Here is a 22,258-nt window from a genome sequence, read left to right as displayed (position 1 = left end):
GAGCTTCAGGTTGGGGTAGACGCTGACCTCGAGATCAAGGTAGGATCGCAGCACCGGCCTGGGATAGGGTGGAAGAGCCTCATGTTGCGCATGTATCGCCATAGCCAGTGGGGCCACGACCAGCCCAGCCACCACCTGATCTTCAGGCCCTCTTAACTCAGAAACTAACATTTACTGGGGAGACGCGACTGACACCAGCCCCAACAGTACAAGCACCAGCACTAGCGCTGCAGGGTAAGCCTGCCGCAGCGGCACCAGAGGTTGTTCATTAGTCACTAGTTCATGTAGCCGCCCCGCCACACTTAGAGGTTAGAGAGATGTGAGAGATGCCATTGCTCGAGCAGAAGATGATTGGGGTATTCTAGAGGTTGGCGCCGCCTATATTCTCAGGGGCGATTGTGGAGGACGCCCACGAGTTCCAACTCACTTGCCAGAATCAATTACAGTCATTAGGACTCTAAGAGTCGAGAGGAGCTGACTTTACCGCTCATTAGTTCCTTGGGCCGGCTAGGCAGTGGTGGCACATGTATTAAGAGTCCAGGCCAGTTGGATCTCCAACTATATCTTGGAGACAGTTCTCAGAGGCTTTCTTAGTCCGGTTCATGCCACGGAGCGTCAGAGATAGGCTTTGTGATCAGTTCTCTAGATTGGAGCAGGTCCTTATGACTGTTTCAGATATGAGGCGAGGTTTTATGAGTTATCTCGCCATGCTACTATGATCCTGACCACAAAGGGGGAGAGAGTTAGTTGTTTTGTACGTGGGTTGCAATATCGTTTGAGGGTTTACATATAGCATATGGTTTCAGCTGGCCGTTCTTTTCTAAATGTGGTCGATCATGCCTGATCCATAGAGCATATTCAGCATGAGGTCGAAGGGGGTAGCGATATGAAGGGCACGCTACCATGACAGCTATAACGGGTCCCAAATTAGGGTGAGGGATTCATATGATAGGCCCCATTAGAGGTTCCAATAGGGTCAGTCCAGTCGGCCTGTTTAGGCGGCATTACCTGTTTCTAAGAGAGGACAGTGTCAGCAGAATGGTCCTAGTACAGTCCAGAGTTCAAGGGAATCAGATTCCCTTCCTTCATGCCGCGGTCGGGTCACTACAAGGTGTTTAGCTTCGGGGTATTATAATTGTGGTGCTCTTGACCATTGGTCTATAAAATGCCTCGGCGAGGTCGGGGGGCAATTGTACCAGCTCCACTTGCAGCTAAACCAGTTTCAGCAGTGTCTTCTCAGGATAGAGGTGGTGGTCAGGACCAGGACCGTCTGGACAGTAGACAGGGTGTCATGGGTAGAGCTCGGGGAGGCAGGTTATATGGTAGATCAGGTGCACGAGGCAGAACTGCTCTGGGCCATTTCTACGCAGCCCCAGCGAGGGCTGCGGCTGAGGCACTGATGATGTCATCTCAGGTACGCTCTTATTATGCCATCAGCCTGCTACAATATTATTTGATCTCGGGTCCACAATCTCGTCTGTATATATTTATTTTGCTCACCGATTGGGTATAAGGTCTGATTCTTTGGCAGATGCAGTTCATGTTTTGACCCCGGTGGGTGAGTCCTTAGTAGTGGATCAAGTATTGCGATCTTGCTTAGTGACTATCCAGGGTTATAATACTAGAGTTGATCTTATTATGCTAGATATGATTGATTTTGATGTGATTTTGGGTATGGACTGGTTATCCCCCAATCATGTGGTCTTAGATTTTTACGCCAAGACCGTTACCTTATCCATGCCTAGCATTCCCCCAGTGTTGTGGTAGGGTGCTTATAGTCGCACACCGACGGGGATCATCTCTTTTATACGGGCTAGGCGATTGGTTGCTTCTGGGTGTTTAGCTTATTTGGCCAACGTTAGAGATGTGAGTAGGGAGGGCCCGTCAGTTGACTCAGTTCCTATAGTTAGAGAGTATGCAGATGTTTTCCCTACAGATCTACCTGGCCTACCCCCAGAGCATGACATTGATTTTGCCATAGATGTGGAGCCCGACACCCGTCCTATTTCTATTTTGCCTAAGCGGATAGCTCCTACAGAGCTCAGAGAGCTCACTATTCAGTTAGAAGACCTCTCAGGTAAGGGGTTCATCCATCCGAGTGTGTCGCCTTGGGGTGCTCCTATTTTGTTTGTGAAAAAGAAGGATGAGACTATGAGGATGTGTATTGACTACAGGCAACTGAACAAGGTGACGGTGAAGAACCGTTACCCCATGCCTCGTATAAATGATTTGGTTAATCAGCTTTAGGGTGCCATTTTGTTTTCTAAGATTGATTTGAGGTTTGGGTACCATCAGCTGAGGATTAGAGCAGCGGACATCCCCAAGACCGCATTTAGGACTCGTTACGGCCATTATGAGTTCTTTGTGATGTCTTTTGAGTTGACTAATGCCCCAGCTGCCTTCATGGACTTGATGACACGTGTGTTCAGGTCATACCTTGATTCATTTGTTATCAGCTTCATTGATGACATACTGGTATACTCGCGGAGCCGGAGTAAGCATGAGCATCATTTGAGGATAGTGCTCTAGACTTTGAGAGATCAGCGGCTTTATGCCAAGTTCTCAAAGTGCGAGTTTTGGCTTGAGTCTGTAGCATTCTTGGGGCACATGGTGTCCAAGGAGGGTATTTAGGTTTGATCCAATGAATATTGAAGTTATTTGTGGTTGGGATAGACCCACTTCTGTTACTGAGGTTCATAGCTTTGTCGTGTTAGCGAATTACTACAGACGCTTTATTGAGTGCTTTTCTACCATTGCAGCTCCGTTGACTCGGTTGACTCGTCAGGATGTTCCCTTTGTGTGGTCAGAAAAGTGTGAGATGAACTTTCTGAAGCTCAAAGAGTTGCTTACTAGCGCTCATAGATTGACTCTTTTGGTTGAGAGCGAGGGCTTCACGATTTATTTGACGCGTTTAGCATTGGTGGGGGTTGTGTATTAATACAGTAGGGTTGGGTTATAGCTTATGCGTCGAGGCAGATTAAGGTCCATGAGCGCAACTACCCCACCCATGACTTGGACTTGGTGGCGGAGTTTTCGTGCTTAAGATTTGGAGGCACTACTTGTATGGAGTTTGATGTGAGATCTATACCAACCACAAAAGTCTTCAGTACATCATGAGCCAGAGGGACCTTAATTTGAGGCAACGTCGTTGGATTGAGCTCTTGAAGGACTATGATGTCTCTATTCTGTATCATCCGGGCAAGGCGAATGTGGTAGCAGACGCCTTGAGACGAAAGGCAGTGAGTATGGGTAGTCTAGCCTTCTTATCTATAAAAGAGAGACCCTTGGCTTTGGACATTCAGTTTTTAGCCAATAGCATGGTACAGTTAGATATCTCAGGTTCTAGACGCGTCTTGGCTTATAAGGCAGTTCAGTCTTCTTTGCATTATAGGATCTGTGGTTGTCAGTTTGAGGATAAAGACTTGGTGGCCCTTAGAGATCGAGTGTTAGCGAGTGATGGTGATCAGGATACCTTAGATCCTGATGGAGTGTTGAGATTCGTCGGTTGCATCTGTGTCCCGAGAATTGGGGATTTGATACAGTTGATACTTTTTGAGGCCCATGAGTTTTAGATATTCAATCCATCCGGGTACAACGAAGATGTATCCTGATTTGAGGCAACATTACTGGTGCAGTGGCATGAGACGAGATATTGCTGACTTTGTTTCTCATTGCTTGTGCTTCCAGCAGGTAAAGGCCGAGCATTTGAGGCCTAGTGGTGAAATTCAAAGATTACCCATTCCGGAGTGGAAGTGGTACCGCATCACTATGGATTTTGTGTTGGCCTACCGCAGACTTTTAGAGGAGTTGATAACATTTGGGCATCATTGATCGATTGACCAAGTCAATAGATTTCCTTCTCATTTAGTCTTCATTTAGTGCCGAGAGGTTGGCTCGTATCTACATTCGGGAGGTGGTTCAACTTCATGGGGTGCCAGTTTCTATTATATCAGATCAGGTTCTCATTTCACATCTAGATTTTGGAGGACCTTTCAGGATGATTTGGGCACCCGGGTTGACCTTAGCACAACTTTCTATCCGCAGACTGATGGTCAGTCAGAGCGTACTATTTAGGTCTTTGAGGACATGCTACGGGCTTGTGTTTTAGAGTTTGGTGGTCAGTCTCCGATGGGATGGTTCGAGTCTACAGAGCCTAGGTCGCAAGGTACGGAGTTGATTCAGGAGGCTTTGGAGCAGGTGAGAGTGATTCAGGATAGATTCAGGATAGCTCTGATTAGGCACCAGAGATATGCAGATCGGAGGCGTGGACCTTTGAGATTCTCTGTTGGTGATCGGTTATTCCTCCATGTGTCACCCATGAAGGGCGTAATGAGATTTGGGAGGCTGGGTAAGCTTAGCCCCAGGTACATTGGGCCTTTTGATATACTCCGGAAAAGTTGGGGCGGTTGCTTATGAGTTAGCCTTACATCCAACATTTTCAGCCATCCACATGGTTTTCCATGTCTCGATGCTACGCCGTTATATTCTTGATGAGTCCCGTGTGCTCCAGTATGATGCAGTTGAGTTGGATGACCGTTTGACATTTGTAGAGGAGCCAGTTGCCATCCTTACCAGAGATGTGAGAAAATTACGCTTGAGATCCATTCCTATTTTTAATATCCGTTGGAGGCATCGTTTAGTCGAGGAAGCTACCTGGGAGACCAAGCAGAAGATGTGAGAGTAGTTTCCCGACTTGTTTGAGCCTTCAGGTACTTCTTGACTCTACTTTCGCGGACGAAAGTCCTTTTTAGTAGTGGATTTTATAATGACCATCTTAGTCATTTTTGTGTTTTGTCTTTTGTGCATCTTTTAGAGCATTCCTATAGCAATCCAAAGTCATTTATGACTTGCTGGGAATGAAAGTTCAGTCACCTGGTCATTCGTTTGGTTATTGTGCGAGTTTTAGAGTTTTTGGATCTTATGAACCTTGAATGATCATTTTCGATCAAAAGGTCAAGAAGCTGACATCAGAATCCAATTCTGACAATTCCATCAGCTCCGGAAGGGTCATTTTAGGCTAGTAGCATGGTCTACATGACTCCCCAAGTTTTTAGTGTGAGTTGGTGCGATTAGGCGTTTTAACTTTAAGTTTAAGGCTGAGTTTGACTTAAGTCAACATTCTAAGTAAACGCGCTCTGATGAGAATTCTGTCAGTTAGGCTAGCTTTGGAATGTCGACTTTGGACTAGTCTGACCCTTCTTTTGTGTCCCGAGGTTTCCGATTTTCTTTGCGAGACCTTTTGTGGTTTTGGACTTAAAATGGCTGATGGAGGTGGGACCCACATTTTATCAAGAATGACCTCGGATGGAAATTTTGACTGTGCCGTTGAGTTCGGAGTGTCGACTGTGGTAGGGTAGCATATCTGTTTTATTTTTATCAGGTTCCGAACGGATTCCGAGCACCCCTTCGGAGACTTTGAAGGAATTAGCCAAAGCGGAAATCTGGTGCAGCCCTTTAGCGACCAGAATTGAGGTTTTAACATCCAGTTTCTGAGGCTTTTTAACGACCAAGTTTCCCTTTTAAAATCCTCAAAATTCAGCCTTTATGCCTTATTTCAAAGTTGTGATATAATGAGCTATAGAGCTCCCAATTGGGGGCGATTCAAAAGGCGAAGTTGTGAGATTTTTCGAGGACAACACATTGGTGAGATTGGTATTTGATTTGGGGTCCCCTTTTATAGGTAAATTTCATGTAATACCTGCTATTTCTGAGCTTGATTTTGGATGTTTTGACACTAGTTTTCTCAGCCATTTTAGGTTCAATTTCAGTGATTCTTGAGTCTGTCTTGAGTGAATTTTCGAGGAGAACATGTTGGCGTGTTCGGAATTCACATTTGTAGTCTTGTTGAAGGTAAAAATTGTGTTTTAAGTGCTGTCATAGCTCATTTTAGAGCTCAATTTTTGGTAAACTTTTAGAAGGTGATTTCTTGGCCATTTTAGGTCTGAATATGGTGATTCAAGAGCCTATATTGTGAGGGGTTTCGTGAGGATCATCGTGGTGTGAATGGTTTTAGCTGTTGGACCTTAATTTTTGGTAAATTCTTGTAAATAGCTGCAGCAATTGTTGTTGAATTTTAGCATAGTATTCGGGTTTTTGGTTGCATGTTTGTGTTGGGACTGTTTCGAGTCCCGTGTGTTCCAAAATGGAACATAAGTTTCGAGAGATGTTTAGGACCTTTATTTAGGGTTAATTCTGAAATTTTCAACGTGGGTCCCATTTTGACCGCAAATTTGACCTGTCTCCATTTCTTGAGATTTTAGTGTCTTAACAACCGTAATAACGTTTTGGCTCTATTTTTGATAGTGTATCAACGACTTGATGCCGCTCGGAAAGGAAAAGCTCTGGAGAAGTGATTTTTGGAGCGTGCGTGATTTGCGTACAGGTAGGATACAGTTTCCTTTTCTTAGATTGAACTCAAATATGTGAATGCATGTTGATTAGTTGGGATTTGGGTTAGGTAGTTATTGAATCATGCATATGTGTTAGAAATCATATTTTTGGCCTATTTCTGAGAATCGGGTCACTATAAGCATGTTTATTATTATTAATTAATCTTCTTTGCTATATGGAGTATTTGTATGCTTGAATACTATTTATTGGAAGTATGTTGGGCCTTAGTTTAGGTTTGACTAAAGCTTGCCTTAGAAATGCATGATCAAAACTGGTAGGACTTAGTTTTGCCCTGACCTTGATCGGTCGACTTAAATCCTTGTAGACCGATGTAGCAAACTTGAGTCTAATAGTTTGGGCCTTAGGTTGACGATAAGCTTGCTCCGACGATAGTTATCCTTACTTCTGCGATGTTACGGCTTCACGAGTTACGTCGGTGACAATGAATTCCACTCCGCATTTCAAAGTTGATTTTTTATTCGATTTCAAGAACTTACATTAATTGGTTATGTGTGGATGTGTTCCACGGGTATTTATGATTATGTATAGACTGAGACTTTATCAGTAGCTAAATTGACAACTTCGTCGGGCATCCGGATTTAAGGCCCGACCTCGACCTCATTGATAATTTTCAAAAAGTATCTGGTTCAAGGTCCGACTTGAACATCTGCACACTTATGTAGAGCATCCGGTTAGAGGTTATTTTGTGATTGGCTACTTGTGTAATTCTAGTTAACGTTCGGTTCGAGGCCCGACCTCCGTACCGTCAAATTCTACTATTTGGTTTGGAGCATTTGGTTCGATGTTCTTTGGCCTTGAGTTCTATTGTCCTTAGTTATAGTTATTTTGCTTACTCGTCGGGCTTATGGGGGTCTGTTCGGGTTTTTATTCAAACTTGCGCATGAGTGTATCTTCTAGGCTTATGGGGGTCCAGTTAGGTTTAGTTATCTTATATATTAATTTAGTTAGTTCTTTCTACACTCTTGTGCATTCCTTTGTTACTTAGTCTTCAGTTCTTGACCTCTAGTTATGCAATTCCGTCTTTTCATATTGCTTTACTTTTCAAGTTCAGTCGGCCTATGATGCCTATTGGGTATTTGTTGTTTGGTACTCATGCTACGCTCTGCATCTATTTTCGTGATGTAGGTTCGAGCACTAGTAGCCAGCGTTGATCGAGTTTGGAGCAGTGTGGTTAGCACATGACGTTTTGTACTATTTCAGTCTCCATCTGTATATATAAGACCTGTCTTTTACTTTTCGAGACAGTCTAATTTTGTTTGTCCACTTTTGGGACTTGTACCCTCAGACCCATTACGTGTTGTTCCGGGTTACGCATCGGCTTACCTACTGGTGGGTTATAATAGGTGACATCATGACTCAAGAAATCGTGTCGTCACAACTTAGTTCCACGGTCGCCATGAAATTTTTGAGATGAATGATGGGCTAAAAATCCCCGTATTGCAGTATGGACCTCCAAATAATGGGTTGTAATATGAACCTCCGAATTATGTCATACTCACTTAACTGCATGTATCTGAACTTGCTCATGAAACTCAATTTGTTACTTCAATCAACCCTAAGGAACCACAATCCCACTCATAGAATAAACTTAAGATTAGGCCAAGAAATTCAAGATTTTGCTTATCTCTTCAAAGAAGTGGACATCGTATCATCTATAGAGACAATTACAATTATGGAAAAGACATGCTTCAGAAAAAAAAATCTGCTGAACTGAAGTGATTTGATATTGAAACTAGTTTCTTAATGATAACTGATCAATAAGTTGAATTATCCAATCAAAAATTAGAAAAATCTATTTGAATGCAAAAGTTTTTTGCTGATAAATTAGCAAAGAATAAATTACTGTGTATAATACTTAGCATTTCTACAATTCAAATTTTCGATCAACCACCAGCAAGGGTCATGGACATAGGCCCAACTAACAAATCGAGGACAACATCCATACACATGGGAGATGATTAGGAAATGGGTATGTTATCTTCATAACAAGTAATAATAGTACTAATATTAACTTTTTTAATATTGCTAACCTCGCTCACTTCATGTAACAATATGCTGGGGCATGACCCAGCATCATCTAACCCATAATATGCAATAATATTATGATTCTTAAAACCAAAAAGAATTGGGCTCACTTACGATTGTAAGATCCCATGTTTCTCGTACTCTTCGATATTGTCGACAGGTGTGTGTCGGATCATTTAAAAGTAGTGCACTTTAGAAGGGCCGACACGAGTGTGAAAGCATTTTCGAAGAGTATGAGCAATAGAGGTAAGATCTGAATGATTCAAAAACAAGAATTACCAATATCAGCACTCTACGAGCAATACGACAGAAGAGTTGTGACATATCGGAAATAAAAGAAAACTTACAATTTCATTATGTCAAACATAAGAAATATATATTAAAAAAAGAGGATAATGCAATACCTAATTCAATAATCATAAAAACAACTACATGATCGTTTGTATAACCATTTATTATTCTTAAAGAAGTCAAGGTGCCCCAACACCTAGAACATAAATTAAATATAAATTGTAGGAGAAATAAGAAAATACAGTAGGCAAAATAGAGATCAAACTGTGGGAAAAATAGAGAAGACAATTCATTAATTGCGAGAAGATAGAGTTCAAAAAAATAATTTACCAAAAACAAGAAAAGGATTTACAAATCATGATTGATACTTTGAGTAAAATTTTGTGTACCTGGGGAGTAGATTGTTTGTTTATGAATAAAAGAAAGTGAATGAGATGAAAGATGCCCTAATAATATTGAAATCTACCTGAAAAAGAAGATGAACACATATGAAAGGGGAAGATTGACATAGCAAGAGAAACAGTGACAATCAAAAATCATCACCGGTAAGGGTGGGGGAGAGATGGATTAGATTACCTAGTACCATCGATTGTAAGAGGACGATGATAGTATCGGCAAGGTTTACACTAACGACGAAAGCGAGAGAATGTTTTCATATCTATATATTGTACATAAAAAATATAATGATTAGAGGGAATAGTTAATTTTTGTGATAAAGAATTAGAGGGAAGATAAAAAAAATTAAAATTGTTTTCAATTAATGGATTTTTTAGTAGTATATTAAATTTATTTTCGGTAAAAGTATATTATTTAGGTCCACTGTTCATGTGTAACTCATAATTTAAGTTAAAGAATCAAATAGCGGCTACTATACTATTGCCAATAAATAATTGTCACAAAAAAATTTTTGTAGTAGTGAACCTAAGGAAGAAGAAGAAGATAAGATTCAATTTCAAGTCTCCAATCCTTCATTCGTAGTGGTTGCTAACATCAAGGTATGTGGGTACGATTACAACTAGAGTAAGGGACTTCACTAGAATAAAATTCCCTGGAGTTTCATGGTTCTCGGGTTGAGGAAGATCCTCAAAAGTTCATTGATGAGGTATACAAGGTTTTGATGATCACGGGTGTGACGCTGGTGAAAAAGGAGAAATTGGCCGCTTATCAACTTAAGGTTTGTTCAAGTTTAATGTCATGACCGGGGGCACCCCTTAGAAGTAACATGGCGTACTTAACCTCTCGAGGTCTTATACAAGCCCATAATCATCATTCATCGCATTGTCATAGTAATTTTAGCGTAAAATTTAAAACTTTCATAGAACGTCATATGCTAGAACATCATTTCATATATGTGTGTGTGTGTATATATATATATATATATATATATATATATATGTTATATATATATATATATATATATATATATATATAACATATAATTCTTAATAAATCATTAGACTCTAAGTCTCTTTTGCCATCTTAGACTCAACATCATAGAATAGAATAGAGACACGACCCTTGCAACATAGAATAATAACTAAGCTATTGCATAACTTTAACATTAACATGACATAGTGAATCCTTGAATCATAAGGACCCTTTCCTTAAGCTTGGAAAACATATATCAAACTTTTCACTTCAAAGACATCCTTTAAGCATCCATGACCTACACTTTGTGTAAAAAGGTGAAGAAGAATGGTAATAGTACAAGAATGTACTAAGTATGACAACCATGCAAAAACATGCATTTAAAGGGGACATTTGGTTAGAAAACCATGCATCATGCTTTTAGTAAAACTTCATAAAACTTTGATACAATAAGCACAATATAGCTCATATACTTCATATAGGCATGGACACTATTCATAACATCACATGAAGTCATGTAAGTCATTTAGAGCACATATATCATTTCATAACATTATCTTATATATGTTTTACCTTACTTCACTACTTCATGTAAGTCATTTAGAGCACATATATCATTTCATAACATTATCTTATATATGTTTTACCTTACTTCACTTACCCCCAAGTAACCCTCTAGTAACACTTGGTGAAATACAGAATAGAGTCCCATTCCACTATCCATACTCAAGCATCACCTTAAGGCCACTAAGGTGAACATTCTTACACCCTTCATTTACTTAAACATAAGCATTCATAGGAACATAGCATATCCTAAAACACTTAATTCACATATGAACCAACATGTTTCATGAACCACATATAAGACTCATTCCAAGACAACATGTAAGTCAACATTACCATTAACATCATAAGAGACAATAGTCAATAATAGCACACTTGGACTTCATTTCATAAAGACACCATGAGACCTTACACATAATCCCAATCTGTTGGGATGAATGTTAGATTTTCTAACATTAGGGGGAGAGATGATTTTGACAGCTGAAAATTATGTGTGAGATTAATTATGAATTACCTAGATCCTCGCTAAATATATATATGAACTGAAAGTTAAAGGGATAACTCATTTGCATAATGTTGCAAATCAATTGCCAGATGATTGCACTTATCCTCTGATATAATTCAGCTGCAAATGCTCCAATCTGAAGTCCTTCAAGGACAGAGTCAATGATACGCCGGAAGCGTAATAGACCAATAAGTTCCAAATATAAAATTCCTTGAAGAAGAAAGGAGCAAATGATCAATATGGTCATGATAACGAGGCAAGTGCTATAAAATAACACATTGACATAACACTTCATAAAACCTCGAAAAAGGTAAGGTACCTTAAAAATGATGAAAAATGAAGAGATCTCGATAAGTTATGTCATTTGGAATCAATATCAAATAACCATCGACGGTATCTTTGATATGAGGTAGCGCTCAATGATATAAATTATGACGAGGATCTTGAATTCAAATCAGTCATATAGTGTGGACAGATAAAAGGTTGGCCAAGTAAAATGCATGATTCAAGTATATTGTTTCACTCACAAAAGTGACGTTTTGGACAGATAGTCCATAAATTAAGGTACAATGTCAGTGGGGTATAAATAAATTATTATGCGATTGTATAACCATAAGATATCAAATACGATTTGCGCCTTGGGGCATAAAGATTTGTTGCAAAAATCCTGACATTTTTGGAAATATTTTTCTTGTATGGTGGATGCAATGAGGTTTGTTTTGATCTGGTAACATACGAAAAACTTGAATGTAACGAATAATTGCAATGTCTTGCTAGACAACGAAGGTTATATGAAAATTCTTGAAACAATCGAGGTGTCTGAAGCATATAAGAGTTTGAAAGAAACTTTTTCAATAAAGCTTCAAGAAATCCTTATATGGATTGAAATAGTCAAGGAGGAAAAGGGTACAAAAGAATGACCCTAATTGTCCTTGTATTTTACAAAAAGGTCTTGGTAAGACAAAAAATTTTCTTGATCTACTGATTGATAATTTAACAATGAAATATTTGTCTATCAGTGCACATACACAGATATGTTTTGATGCGTTTTATATGGATAAATCATATTCATTGAGTACCCCAATGATTATGAAATCGCTTGAAATAAATGATGATTCAGTTTGATATCAAAAGAAGGATGAAGAGCTTCTTGGTGATGAAACTCCATATCTTGGTGCAATCAGGGCACTAGTGCATCTTACTAACAATATTACCATATATTTGTTTTATAGTAAATTTACTGACAAGATTCAATTTCTCCCCGATAAAAGGACATTGAAATGGTGTTAAGCACTTGATTGAATATCCCTGAAGGACTATAGTTATGGGTTTATTCTATTTTGAGGAATTCAAGACAAAATTGATTGATTACACAGATGCAAAATATTTATATGATCCGCATAGAGCTCTATCTCAAGCACTTTATGTGTTTGCATGTAGAGGCACAATAATATCCTGGCGATCAATGAAGTAAATGTTGCTACGCAGAAATAAAATCCCTCCATGAAACAAGTCGAAAGTGCATCTGGTTGAGATAAATGACACACCATATTCAGGAAATGTGCGGTTTTTCTTTATATCAATCACAATGTATAAATATTAGAGCCATCATCACAAGAAATTAAGTGATGTTTTAATCAGGGGGATTTAATACGCGTTGCACTCTTTTTTCCGTGACCAAGGTTTTTTCCCACTGGGTTTTTCTGGCAAGGTTTTTAATGAGGCAACAAATAGTGCGTATCAAAAGATATGTGTACTCTTTTTCCTTCACCGGATTTTTTTCCAACAGGGTTTTTCCTAGTAAGGTTTTAACGAGGCACATTACATCCAAGGGGGAGTGTTATAAATCCATTGAATAGTGGATGACCATTTGGTTTATTCATGAACTACTAAATTCATGTATGTGTATTTCCTAGATGATATGACCCCCCTATTGGATAACAATGTAGATAACTATGTATCTACTAGTTAAATGATTTTTGGGAGTAATATCTCAACACTATAAATAGAGATATCACTCACCATTTGATATACACTTGAAGAAGAAGAAAATTCATCTTCTTCTATCTACTTCTCTTGTCTTCTTCTCTTTATGATTATATTCTTATAGCTTGATTTTATAATATTATTTTATCACAAATGTAAAAATATAGAAAGAGAAAAATATTAAAAAAAAGATATAAACTAATGAAAAAAAGAAAGATATAATAAAAATATAATTAAATGGTATCTCTAATAATGGATAATATAAAGAGAGAGAGAAAAGAATGATAAATGAGAAAATAAAAATAGCAAATAAGAAAGGAATAAAAGTAATTTATTATTTTCTTAAAAAAGTAAAAATATAGAGAGAGAAAAAAAAGATAAATTAACAAAAAAAGTAAAAATAATAAAAATATTATCAAATGTTATCTGTAATACTGATAATATAATAATAATAATAATAATAATAATAATAATAATAACAACAACAACAATAACAATTAAAAAGAATAATAATAATAAATGAGAATGAAGAAAAAAGATTAACAATAGAGAAAAATAATAATTGGAATACAAAAAACAAAAATAATTAATAGTACAATAACAGGTTGGAGTTGAGGCAAATCAGGCCTAAATTTAAGATGATTGGAAAGAAACTAAGCCTGTATAAAGGTGAGCATGATTTGTAATTTATTTTGGCCAATGGGTATTTGTTAGATTAGTTTGGGTTGGGCTATGAAATTGTAGTTATTTTATATTTTATGGCCCATTTATGTAATTTATTCATATTTTATCCATTTCGATCATATTTTTGTGGGCTCTTAAATTAGATCAACTCAGATTGACCTATTTAGAATATACGAGCAATCCATTTATATAAATATGAATTATGAGTCATTTCACCTTATATGGGCTGAAATTATCGGCCTCTTATCCAAAAAGATAAAGAAAACCTACAATAAACAATATTTAGACAGTATAGAAAAACATAAACAAGCGATTTAGGGGCGCCGCACTTCATCTTTTTTGTTGGACCATTGGATGATTGATATGATATTACAGCCGCTGAAAAAATCTCCTCCTTGTTCATGCGATGTCGATCGGCGTTTTACAATGCTGAAAATCAGGTAAGCTACTACTTGATTGCTAGAAATTCCTAATTCATTATTTATCAATCTTACTTCATATCTACATGGAAAGAAATGACTTTGCCACATACTCTTGGTTAATTTCACTATTCACATTCTTGAAGATCCATCAGGTACCTTGGTAACTAAATCAAGAAAAATGTAGGCTTCACTCCTGAGATAAGTATCATCGTCTTTTTGTTGACAAAATTAGATTCTAAAATTGATTAAGGATCTCTTATATTCTCAAATTATCTTTCTATTTATATTATCTCTTTAGATAGATTGAAGCTAAATAGGAATTAAATATCATTGTCCAGGGGAGAAATGCAAGTGAAATTAAGTAAATATATATATTAATATGTACCTCTATTTATAAATAACTAGTTTAGAATGACTATACTTGGTAGATTGTGAGTTTTTTCTTGTCTTTATTGTACATGCATAAATCTGGTTCAATATTTTTGTTTATTTTGTGACCGAATTAGATAGTTATGCTTTCATACATTGATATTTTTTTTGTTTTTATAGGTACCTCTTAATAATTATTATAAGATATAATACCTGCAATATCTAAAAGCTAAGTTAGTAAAAAATTTGTCAATTGATTTCTTCAGTTGATTTCATTCCATTAACACATTATTTGTCCCACTTTTCTTTTATTTTTCCTCCAGACAAATCTTTCATGCTGTGTTCTATTCTCTTTCAATTACCTACTTAGAAACAAAGAATTTATTTTCAGGATTAAAGAAAACAAATTGTTAACACAATATTGTAATCCATCCTCATAGTTATTGCCTCTACACATATGCTTGTTTTGTTCGGATAGTTATTACACTGACAAAAATGAGTATTTTATTGTCATTTCTGAAATAAGAAGTAATAGAATTTTCTTTAAAGGTTTTTTAGAAGCTCATTGCTTTTGTACCATTCCTTTTGTAGAACCTTCGAATGCTATTCCATTCTAGAAACTGAACCCTTCAAGAATTGGACTATTTGAGCCTAATTATGAGATTATTTATCTAAGAGCACATGTCCTTAGTTATACTGCATAGGTTTCAATTGATGTCATATATTACCATACTTCTGGACGTTTTTTATTCATATATAATTGAATTTCTCCACTTTCATATTTGAAGTAGATGATTCCAAGTAGTGGTGAATTCAGAATTTTTACGAAGTGGTTCAAGATATTAAAATTAAAATTGTGACAAAAAGGGGGTTCAAACTGAGATTGGCTAGGAAAATTGAATCTTCTTCACTACTTGGTCTAGGGTCATATTTGTGTTATTGGGATCAAAAGTCAATATATACATAAAACTTTAAACATTGATTACATATACATCTATATACGGTGTTATTTTTCAATGAAGTATGTTCATATGACCCCACTTGACCCACTATAGATCCGCCTCTCATGTCGGGAACAACATTGTAAGTTTCTTTCAGCTTAAGTAGACCCTCTACTATCCACCACATATTAAAAGTTTGATTAATTAGGACAAAAAGCTCTACAATCCTGACGCACTTGCAAAATAAAATTCACATGGATCTAATAAAATAACAATCAAGAATAGATGATTAGTAGTCTTAATTTCATGACTTTCACAACGGATACATCTAGAAACTATAAGAATACACATTTAGGTAGAGCTTCATTTATATAAATTTCCTTTTTATGTTCTTCAAGAGAAAAAGATTATTTAAATATCCTCCAACAATTCAGCAGTGTTATTATTGCATGTTATATCTTGTAGGTCATCCCATAGTTCTAGTCTCTCTAAGGCATTGCATCTTGCATATATAGTTGTCACCTTGAATTTGTCACCTGTATCCCTTAGTTTATAACTAATTGTGAGCTCTTGTATTGTATCTTTATAATCTTCTTCTCCCATTTTTCACTCCAAAAGCTTCATATCTTTGTTGATAGCTTTACCTAAGCATTATGCATCCCAATCTACTCTTGAATTTTTCCAGTTCATTAGGGCTTTGAAAATGTTTCAATATTGCTATGTAGGAGTAATGATGTCTCATGTTCAGGTCTATTAATCTCTCAGTAGAATTTTGAGTCTTAACAGATATGATGTTTCAGAATAGTAATTTGTCAATTATTGAGATATTGAGGTGAGACCCTTCCTACTCTTTTTTTTACATATGAAAGTATTTCTGATTGCTTTACTCCCTCTTTGTGCCTTGAAGTTGTCCAATCCTCCTAAGGATAGTTTTCCTTTCTTGCTTATGCCTTATATAATTTCTTTTATATTATTATCTTTCTCTTCTAGCAACTTTTTTCTATCTCTAGTTGAGATATATGATTAATCTTTGGTGCCTTATGTGGGATAAGTACCCCTTTGTTTTCTTGTTCCATTTTTCATCCACTGTGTCCCCAACTGATTCTTCATTTTACACATTGCTGCAGTATACACTACCTGATGACTCTAGTTCATTTTCAGCTCTACTTGCTACTGAATTGTGGCTTGTATTTGTATTATGTGTTGTTCCTTCTTTTGTATGTGAGTTGCTGCTTCCAGGAGTTCTTACTCCATGACTTTGAATATCTTTTAACATGTTCTCCTCTTGCCTATATTGTTGTTTGTGTTTTTGTTCTTACATATATATTTTGTGAATCTCCATGTTCCCCAGTAATTTCATTTTCTTTATGCATGATGTTAAAAGGTTGTACTCCATGTTGTTCATTCTAATATCATCTCCCCTTACCTTAAGATCATTACCCATGTTATTTTATCCTACTCCAGTGTCATTGTTGTCCTCTAATTCTTCAAATTGTTAGCTACTGTTACCATTCTATTTTTTTCTGTTCTTGTTTCAGATTTTGAAACCTGCTCCATTCTTCATTCATAGTTTAAATTTACTTTGTTTTGCGAATAACTTTACTTTTGTTGTTCTTTGAAATCACTACCTTCCTTAATCCCATAACCTACGTTGTCATTGTGACCCTATCACCTTGGTTGTTCACAACCCTTCCTGCATTGGTATCCTCTTTTGTATTGTTCTTGTTCCTATCCTCCACTTCCTCTTCTTTGGGGTATAATTCTGGATGAAAGAAAAAATATTCCACTTCAGTATGTCCTTGTAATTTATAATTTGTGCAGTATTTTGGTAATCATCATATTTGATAGTGATCCACTTCTCCTTGATTTCTCTTGTCTTCTTTCTCATACCAACATTAATTCTCCTTGGAAATTCTCCCAGTAAATCAACACTCACTTTGATCCTAAAAAACTTGATCGAGTCTTATTTTTTGTGGCCAAATCCACTTGTTGAGGTTTTTCTACTATAACTGTCATCGAAAATATTGCTTCCTTACCAAAAAAGTTTGGTGGTAGCGATGAGAATGAGAGCCATCCAATGACTATGGAAGTTTCTTCCTCCAGATCAAATAAAGGTCTCATTCAAGAATTCACATGGGGTAGGTTAAGTGGTTATGCATTATGTAAAACTATGATTTTCATAGCAAGGTGACATAATCCTCTATCTCTGTAGCCCTTATGAGAATATATTTGTTAGTTATCAATTCAATATTTACTTTTCCCTTTAATTCATATTGCTTTGGTATTTTTCTCCATGGATCTTGTATCTCAGGCCATCAGTAGAAAAAGTTTCCTATTACTCCATATTGTAATTCTTCATTTAAAATCACGTGATCGTCTTTCTCCTCCTCCCAAATAATTCTTGGTTCTCCATGTAGGCATGCAATTGCTTTATCGGGATCGATTTGTGGGATGGTTTGGTTTGTTAGACTATATTGACAAAGATTGTTATTGATGATTGTCTAGTGTTAAATAGGATATGTTAAGTTAACTCAGCTGCCAATGGTGGTGGCTGACCTATAACCATCATGGCCATAATGATCGGCGACAAAAAGTAGGTTTGATTAAGAAATCATAGTCTCTTGATGGTAATTTATAATTAGGAAAATCAACCTTCGAATATTTTTCATTAATCTCCTATTGTATTTGTAGTTGTCCATCATCATTTGTTGCAACAATTTGAGTATCATTTCTATCTTTAACTCATTTGTTGTTATCTACTGTTCTACTCTATCACCCCTTTAGAAAGGTAAAGACGATGTAGTCCTTTCCTTCTCCTAGTCGTGCATGTTATTTTTTATTTGTGTTGTAACTTGATGGTTGCTGTTTAATTAACATGATGCTACATCGTGTGGATGCTTTATCGCTTGGAGGCAAAATAGTGAGCTCGCCCATCATTACCATGATGAACTTTTTTGTTAATGACTTGATGTTGCACGTTCCTATTATCAACTTTATTTGTTTTGTTAATCATTATTTTCATGCATTTCCTACTTGGAAGTTTTACTACAGTTGTTTTTTTAGTTTCTCCATTATTATTATTGGCCTTGTACTTTATGCGTTTTCCCCTTTTATCTTTTCTAATTATTTTCATCCTACATAGTGCATTAAATTTATTACATGGAACCACCTTTTCTCCTTGTTCATAGCCTTGCTCGAACTAGCCATATGAATATTTTTTGTATTTCTTGCTTGCTAGTTGTTATGATTACCCACCAAATTGCCACTAAATAAAATTTCAATTTAGCATGTCTGTATCCTTCTTACACGGTTTAGATTATTCTGTCCTTCATCATTGGATTACCTCAGTTGTATGGAGGCATGCCATGGTACATCCCACCTGGTGGAACCCTGACGCAACTCCTGGTTGTGGTACTTGTGAAGGATAAGCCGACTGCAAACCATAATTACCACCATCTGGATACCCTCCCGAAGTAGGCATTCCAGCAGAGCTTTGAGGCATCATGTACCCAATGTAATTCGTTATGACGAAAAAAATCACATAAAGGTGACGGAAGGCGTGAAAGGATGAAAAAGCTGAAAAACGATGGAATTTCTGATTTTATCATCAAAAGAAGATGTGTGCTACTTGTTTAATTTTATACAAGTTTAAGTGTCGACTTATACATATATAAAATTAGAAGGACATAATTATCTATTGAAACCAAGTTAAGTGTCATAGTTAACAAAGAATCCAAATCAAGTAGAAGCATATGGGCCTCATCCAGACCCGACACCAAGAAGAGCCCGGATGTGTCAATTATACGGTGTCGTAAGGAGGAGGATGAGCATCTCAGCCTTATATATATAAGTAAACAGTAGCCTCCTTGTAGGGTTTTATATATTCCATAACGCCTTCTCCCAAATAATTCAGGCTTTCTCTCTCTAGGGTTTACAGTTCTCTTCTCTGAGTGAAAATGGATCTATCAAAGAAGCGCAAAACTGATGAGAACGGCGGTGCTTATCCTGTAAAAACCGAACTCGTCACAACTGCCGCCGCCCCACCGGCACTTGCTGTTCTTTCCCCGGAAGACATTGACAAAATTCTTGAAACGTTCACCAAGGACCAGTGCGTTTCAATTCTCCGTAACGCCGCCCTGCGCTATCCTGATGTTCTCGAAGGTTTACGTGCTGTCGCTGACGCCGACGTATCTAACCGCAAGCTTTTCGTTCGTGGTCTTGGGTGGGAGACCACCACTGACAAACTCAGACAGGTTTTTTCTGAGTTTGGAGAACTTGATGAGGCTGTTGTTATAACTGATAAGGCGTCTTCCAGATCTAAAGGGTATGGTTTTGTAACTTTCAAGCATGTTGATGCTGCTATTCTTTCTTTAAAGGTGCCCAACAAGATAATTGATGGACGTGTTACCGTCACACAGCTTGCTGCTGCGGGTAATTCTGGGAATTCTCAGTCTTCTGATGTTGCGCTTAGGAAGATCTATGTTGGTAATGTTCCATTTGAAATTTCGTCTGAAAAGCTTTTGAATCACTTTTCCATGTATGGAGAGATTGAAGAGGGGCCTTTGGGATTTGATAAACAAACTGGAAAAGCGAAAGGATTTGCTTTTTTTGTCTACAAGACTGAGGATGGAGCTAGGGCATCGTTAGTTGATCCCGTGAAGACCGTAGAAGGACATCAGGTCTTGTGTAAATTGGCAACCGATAATAAGAAGGGGAAGCCGCAGAATATGGGGCACGGGGGTGCCCCTGGAATGAATGCTGGACTTGTAGGAATGCCTGGTGATGATAGGGTTGGATCCATGCCTGGTTCCAATTATGGTGTTCCTGTAAGCGGTATGGGTCCATATTCAGGGTTTTCAGGTGGGCCTGGTCCAGGAATGCAGCAGCCACCACCTCAGCCTGGGATGGTGGCACATCAGAATCCACATCTGAATTCAGCTATTGGCGGGCCTGGATATGGAAACCAAGGACCGGGATCCTTTACAGGTGGTGCTGGTGGATATGCTGGCGCGGGTGGATATGCTGGCGCTGGTGGGTATGGGGGTAATTCTGGGGATTATGGTGGGTACAGGATGTCTCAAAGCTCTGCTGGAATGCCTAGTTCAGGAGGTTTTCCAGATGGTGGTAGTTATGCTTTACAGTCGGCTTATCCGACACAGGTACCACAACCAGGAGCTGGGTCAAGGGTTCCACCAGGTGGGATGTACCAGGGCATGCCTCCATACTACTGAGGTAATCCTATTGAGTTTATTTAAAGTTATACATGTCAACATATGATTCACTGAGTATTGTTTATGCATATATTTGTTGAGCAACTATCTGAGGTGTTTTGGTTTACGAACTTACTATTTCTTGTTTGATATTTGTGTATTTACATGTTTCATTAGAGTGCTTGGCCTACAGTTTGTGGACTAGTACTGTTTTTTTTCTCTATGTTAATTTGGTGAGCTGATAGCGTCATACTTGTTCTTGAGTGAAGTATCCCAAGGGGGTCCATATCTTGTATCAGTTTTTCATCTAGAGGATGGTGTTGGGTTGAAGATATAAAGGAATGTCTTGTATATTTTTCTGCGGCTCTCTGTAATTAATTACTTTTATTGTCCCAGTTAATGTGAAATCACGACACCATTCTATTTGATAGCAATTGGGAATAAGCCATAAAGCTTGAGAGAACATAGGAGACTATATTGGTGAAGGGGTTAATTGTCTCTGTGAAAGTAGTATGGAAATGGTTACCTGAGATTGCTTTCCTCTTTTACGATTTTCCTTTCTTCCACAGAAGTGCACGGCATGGGAGTGGATCTACTTGCACTAATCTAGTGCGTGGCTTATGTCCATCCCCTGTACTTTGAAAATGATTTGTATTACAAATTTATGCCCTCAACAAGTTTTATATGCTGGAATCTTGAATGATTGAATCGTATGTGGATATCTGTTCAGGTGTCTTGAGAGCTTCTTGGATGCAACATGCTTTTAATGGTTGTGGTGATTTCCTGATTGCAGACTCTGAAATCTTTGGTTACATGGACTGCTGTACATCTGTTGCCGCTTCACCTATATGTGTGGCTGTTAGTTGATACTTGCTAGTATTAAGTTAGTATGTAGGTTCTTCAAAAATTGCTGTATCTTTTGATGAGCGTATTGACGAGTGATGTCAGTTTTCTTATTTTACCCGTACTTCCTGTTTTTATATGTTCCCTATCTGATGAATGTGACATTTTAGATGTTCTATCATATCATGTTCAGCCATTATTGGCTTGAACTTATTGTATGTGGATTACAAGGCATCTTTATGATAATGTCAGATACTGCTGATCTGAAACAAATTATTTGATGCGAACAATTTTTTTTTTTATATTGTTTTAATTAGAATTATGTTTGAACTAAATAAAAGCAGTACTAGTGCTTTAATAAATAAATATCTGGAGTATTGATGGGAAGATGGGAAAAACACAAATGTGTGGTAGTAGGATCCAAATTTACACTGTTTGTTTGCATTTCTAGCTGTCTCACCTGCTGGTAAAAAAAGGGCCTTTATTTTTTCTGTTGGTCACTGATTTGAACCAAAATATGACATAATTGTATTATGTGTATTAATTTAACAATTTTTTGTATATATAATTTGCGAAGGCGGGAAACTGGCAAATGCTATGTCTTGGCAAGAACCAAAATCTAATACTGTCTGCCATTTT

At 37.4% G+C, this 22,258-nt stretch overlaps 3 protein-coding genes across 5 annotated transcripts; all 3 read left to right on the top strand.

Moving 5' to 3' along the window:
* Positions 1-3,113: 3,113 nt before the first annotated feature.
* Positions 3,114-3,572, top strand: LOC109119456 (uncharacterized). Its single transcript, XM_069294204.1, has one exon. The coding sequence runs from the start codon at positions 3,114-3,116 to the stop codon at positions 3,570-3,572; it is 459 nt and encodes a 152-aa protein (XP_069150305.1).
* Positions 3,573-4,086: 514 nt separating this feature from the next.
* Positions 4,087-4,678, top strand: LOC138342023 (uncharacterized). Its single transcript, XM_069294203.1, has 2 exons — positions 4,087-4,348; positions 4,443-4,678. The coding sequence occupies exons 1-2, from the start codon at positions 4,087-4,089 to the stop codon at positions 4,676-4,678; spliced, it is 498 nt and encodes a 165-aa protein (XP_069150304.1).
* A 14,722-nt stretch (positions 4,679-19,400) lies between these two features.
* Positions 19,401-21,903, top strand: LOC101261559 (UBP1-associated protein 2C). 3 transcript variants are annotated; one of them, XM_004231499.5, is made up of 2 exons: positions 19,401-20,798; positions 21,570-21,892. In XM_004231499.5, the coding sequence occupies exon 1, from the start codon at positions 19,523-19,525 to the stop codon at positions 20,795-20,797; it is 1,275 nt and encodes a 424-aa protein (XP_004231547.2). In that variant the 5' UTR covers positions 19,401-19,522; the 3' UTR covers position 20,798; positions 21,570-21,892.
* The last annotated feature ends 355 nt before the right edge of the window (positions 21,904-22,258 follow it).

The sequence above is a fragment of the Solanum lycopersicum genome, chromosome 2, assembly GCF_036512215.1.
Source record: "Solanum lycopersicum chromosome 2, SLM_r2.1".
Lineage (NCBI taxonomy): Eukaryota > Viridiplantae > Streptophyta > Magnoliopsida > Solanales > Solanaceae > Solanum > Solanum lycopersicum.
Note: the sequence above shows the minus strand (reverse complement) of the source record. Positions and strands in the feature narration are given on the sequence as shown.